At 33.0% G+C, this 4,994-nt stretch overlaps 1 protein-coding gene and 1 non-coding gene across 2 annotated transcripts; both read right to left on the reverse strand.

Moving 5' to 3' along the window:
* Positions 1–1,589: 1,589 nt before the first annotated feature.
* On the reverse strand, positions 1,590–1,661 carry TRNAH-GUG (transfer RNA histidin (anticodon GUG)). Its single transcript has one exon. It is a non-coding gene; the product is annotated as a tRNA-His (tRNA).
* A 512-nt stretch (positions 1,662–2,173) lies between these two features.
* LOC137831933 (DELLA protein RGL1) lies at positions 2,174–4,276 on the reverse strand. Its single transcript, XM_068639843.2, has one exon. The coding sequence runs from the start codon at positions 4,198–4,200 to the stop codon at positions 2,425–2,427; it is 1,776 nt and encodes a 591-aa protein (XP_068495944.1). The 5' UTR covers positions 4,201–4,276; the 3' UTR covers positions 2,174–2,424.
* Positions 4,277–4,994: the final 718 nt, after the last annotated feature.

Consider the following 4,994-nt stretch of genomic DNA (forward strand, 5'->3'; position numbering starts at 1 on the left):
AAAAATTAACACTCATAAGATATGTTTCTTTGTAGTAAGCATATTATCCCACTCATCTCTATGATGTTTTTCCTCTTTCTCAAACTATAATTTTCAATTCAAGGACTAACAACACCATGCTACTGGTGAAACAAAGATGTGGCAGGAGTAATATTTATCCTTGAATCATAACATTTGTTTTTGGTGTCGTGGCTTTAGAAAGTCAAATTCTCTTGGAAGTAGAAAGGATTAACAAAGTTTTTTCACAATCATGTCGTCCCAACCCATTTTTTAAATTTATAACATGGGCCAGACTCACACAATAACATTTTTATCCATTACCATGTCACACTCTTTTAATGCAATAACTCTTTTACTGATTAGATTTTTGTTTGGACTCTCTCTCTCTATCTATCTCTCTCTCTCTCTCTCTCTATATATATATATATATATATTTTCATCTTAACTATAATTAATAATAAACTTATTGAAGGAAATAATAAGATTACAAAATTAAATATATTTATTGGGTTAGATTAACTAATAACTCAATCGGTTCAATTTATTTGTAATTAGGTTAAACTTGATTCAACAAACTAACTCATTTTTATACTGGTTTGATAATAGTCACTCTAAAACTCACTCTCATGCTTGTGTTTTATTTTATTTTTTATGTGAAACTTGTCTACTTGTCTTTTCAATTGATGTTTTACTTATTTATTTTCTTTCTTTCTTTCTTAATCTATTAATGTAAAACTGATTTTTTTTCACTTAAAAATCATTAAGCTCTGTTTCATTTCCTTAGTCATTTTCTCTCCATGGCATGCCCTATTCAAATAAATTGTACGATCCAATATGTGGGCTGACCATGTTTTGAATCCAATTTTTGTGAATTTTAACCATAATTTTTGTTTGCATTATTGAAGTAAATTAGTTGAGTTTTTTATACATTAATTAGTGGAGTGTAATCCCTTATACATCCTTGCTTCTGCATTGTGCCAATAGTACTCATATCTCGTTTTGTTTTCAACCAATGGGGAAGACATGTTGGTTAGTCCCATAGCTAAGGTTATTGACTCACATACTGAATCAGTAATCCATTTCAAAAATATATGTTGTTTTTTTATATACATATATGCATCAGGGTCTTTTCATTTTAATTTTAATAATATTATTTAATGATGCTTCTTTCAAATATAAACTTAAATAAAAAAGTTGGTTTTTGAAGTATAATCCAATGAAATTACATCATAAAATATTAATATAAATAAATTTTATTTTTCTTAAAAATTAAGTAAGTTGTACCACAGTTATTATAATTTTCACATTGTATTAAATTTTCTCTGCGATTCATTATAAAAATATTATTAAATAAATTTCTTGAGGATTTTGTAAAATCTTACGAAATATTTGTAAGAAAAGTCTCACTATAAATGAATTAGATTTCATAAATCTAAATAAAAAATATAAATAAATTGAATCAAAATTAAAATAATTTTTTAAATAAAAATCAGCAACGAATCTTGAAAAATTATAAAAAATCACCAAAAACAAATTTCGGAAAAATTGATATCTGGTGTTATTAAAGATAATTACCAAAAACAGTTATTTGTGGCTGCTGGGATTCGAGCCCAGGTCTCCACGGCCACAACGTGGAATTCTCACCACTAAACTACAGCCACCATGTTTGTTGTAAAGCTATAATAATTTTGTAATAAAGTTAATAAATGCTAATTTATCTGATTATGCCACCAATTGAATTTTTGACATTCAAACATACATAGTTTAATATCTTCCCTTGTATTGAAAAAGATTGATACCTCAATAGTTTGATCCTTGGGTTTGGGGGTCTATTGTCTTGTAGATGTTGCGCACTTGTTTTTCCTTTTTCATTTCACATTATCAACTTCTTGTCACAGCTTGATCACTTAATTGATTTGTCAACAAAAGTCTTCCTCAAAATTATTGTCTGAGCTGAGATGATCCATGTTGATGCATGCAAAACAAATTGTCACCACAAACACCACCCGTGTGATTTGATAATCAGACCCCTCTGGATATTTCCACACAGATTTTATTGTTTTTGAAAGATTGATTATTTCGAGTTTATTCTAATACATCTTTCTTTTCACCAAATGGGAAGCGATGATTCAAACTAGTAAATCAAGAAAAAAGTTACAGTAATGAACAACAGTAAAAAGAAAACTAAAGATTTGTTATTGATATAATAATATAGCAAAATATCTCAAACTGCTTCTGTAATTGGTAGTAAACAGAGGTGAATAGCATGAAATCTGCACCTGACATAATACAAACATTGATTTAGGATAGTATGAAACTACAAACCTTTACCAGCAAGAAGACTTTAGATTGTTGCAGCAAGAAATCCTTGACTTTACCAAAATCAGTCTTGGACCAATTTTAAAAGCCTTGTTGATCTAGCCATCAAAGGAATTTCCAGACAGAAACCGAATTAATTGGTGTTCCTTTCCATCCAACAAGGAGGCACTGCCCATTCTTGTCAAACGTGCAAAAACTTCCACAAGGAAATCTTTTACTCACTAAATCTGCTTGGTATAAAGACAAAGTGCTCAGTTCTTTCTCCACCATTCCAAAGCGGGAGAAGAAGGCCCTCCACACATCAATCTTCACATTCCTAGTCTTTCTTTCTGCTCCTTCTGTGGCCACAATGTTCCTGATTCCATGATTGAAGTATACTGATTCCATAATCATTCGGTTCTTGTCATTCCCCTTCATGCAAACGTCAAGACAATCAAAGAATGCACTGAAGAAGAAAAGAGCCTCAATGAAACGGTTTATAAAAGATGTGGAGTTGTGATTTGCCTCAATTTCAGCTACTACCATCACATTAGGATTCAAGGTTCTGATCACTCTCATGATGGCTTCAAGCTGGTCTGATTGTTGAATCTTGGTTCTAAGTGCATACGGTGAATAAACAGCAAGTGCTTCCTCGGGATCAATCTCAAAAAGATCTTCTCTGAGATGTAATAGGTCTGGTACCATGACAATGTTGAAAGAGAAGGGTATGTTCAAACCTTGAGCAAAATCCTTCAATCTCTTACCAGTGTCCTCTACAATATGTCTAGTGGTTCCACTTTCAATAGCGGTAATCTTTAGAAGCTCAATTGGACATTGGTGTCTTGACTCCAGGGCTTGCATTAGGATAGCCCATTGGCCACCCTTTCTGATTTCAAGATCAATAACATGAATCTTCTTTGCTTCAGCCACATCTTCTATTATAGCTTGAACTGCAGTGAACACTGAAATTTGACTAAAGGGAAGCTCTTCACAAAATGCAACAATAGTGGGGTTTAGTTCCTTGGCTGCCTCTTCAGGATCAAATGACTGATCCTTTTGCAAATCCTTGGATGATCCTCTTCCTGTTTCTCTATCTATCCTTTGGAGAAGTGCTTCAACAAAATAATGAACAATTCTCTTAACGGGGCTCCCAGTTTTGCTTGACAATGATTCACAATGACTTAGCAACTTGCTTGCACGTTCAAATTGTTGATGACCCACTTTCTCAGCAGAAGCCAAGAGGGACTCAGCTAGAGCCACATCCTCTTTCTCCTCATCAGAGAGTCCAGAGAAGGAAAAACCATAAGGGTGAGTTTCCAAGAAAGGCAAAGGTTCTGACTCTGAAGATGATGATTGAATGAACCTTGTTCCTGCTATCCTCATGACATCTTCAGTTGAGAGCCTTCTCAAAACAAATTCATTTGTGGCCACAGAATCAACTACTGGCTGGAGGGATTTGCCTTCATTGGACAACCTCTTGAAGCCCTTGCCATAGTTCTTCAAGATCTCAAGTGAGGCTAAAGGGATAGTTGAGTGTGGCTCATCCTTTGTTGTGCCACACAATGGAACCGTGGTTGGATATTGTGCATCAAATTGGAGTGGTGGAGAGACCATGTCAAACTGAAGGATGTCATCCAAATGCCCATAATCATGGTATGATTGTTGCTGGTGGTACTTTTCTTGATTAGTAGATAAAAGGTTTCCTTCTTGTGATGAATAATCTGGGGAAAACTCAAAATTAGAGTAAAATGGGTCTACTCCCCCATAAACTCTATGATCTTCTGCTCCAGAAAATTGTACCTTGTATACTTCATTCAGTTCCTCAGTGCCCCAGAAAATATCATTGGATGAACTAGAATTTTCATCCACTGTACTGAAACTAACACGGTACAAGTCTTCCATAACAAACTGTCACTAGTTTTGCTTCAGTATTATCAGATTCATACTAGGTTCCTTGAGTAACCCTTATTGATAAAGTAATTAACCCATTGATAAAGTAATTAAGGATATCGTTTCTGATTATTTTTTATGCAAAATTGATTCATTCTAATGCTAAATCCGTCCATTACGGTTAACATTAATGTTGTCACCATAATGTGCCGATGTCATCAAGGTGGCCTGCAAACAGAATGCCAGTGAATTGATTAAATTTCAATAAATTGGGCGTTTTTTAATATATATTTTTTAATCTTTTTCATGATCTAGACGAATTCTGTGTCGAAATTTTTCTAGAAGGTGAGTCGGAAAAAGATGGCGTAAGCAATGATAAAAAAATAAAAATGCGTAAGTAACTTCAGAAGATATTATGATCTTTTATTTATTTTGGGAATTCTATTTATTTAAAAAATCAAGCATTTGGCTAAGTAAATAAAAAATGAGAAAGCAATTATCGTAGGACAAAATTACAAAAGAGAAACAACAAATAAAATGTAAGATATAGTTCACGACTAGGCCCTCAACCATGTGCTTCAGCTCATCGTGTTTTGTACTGATCGAGAATGTTATGTTTTTTTATTTATTTAATCATGGCAACTCAGTTTTTCTGTGATGTTAAATTGATGTATAAAATAAATAATAAATAAGTATGATTATTTCAAGGATAGTCTAGGAGCTATATTTTAGGAAGTGTTTAACAACAAATCAATGAACTTTAAGTATCTGTTTGATATTAATATAGGGTCGAATAGAATTGAATT

The sequence above is a fragment of the Phaseolus vulgaris genome, chromosome 6 (genome assembly GCF_051622355.1).
Source record: "Phaseolus vulgaris cultivar YP4 chromosome 6, ASM5162235v1, whole genome shotgun sequence".
Taxonomy (NCBI): domain Eukaryota; kingdom Viridiplantae; phylum Streptophyta; class Magnoliopsida; order Fabales; family Fabaceae; genus Phaseolus; species Phaseolus vulgaris.

Coding starts and splice junctions, on each gene's coding strand:
- LOC137831933 (XM_068639843.2), bottom strand. CDS start 4,200: ATGGAAGACTTGTACCGTGTTAGTTTCAGTACAGTGGATGAAAATTCT.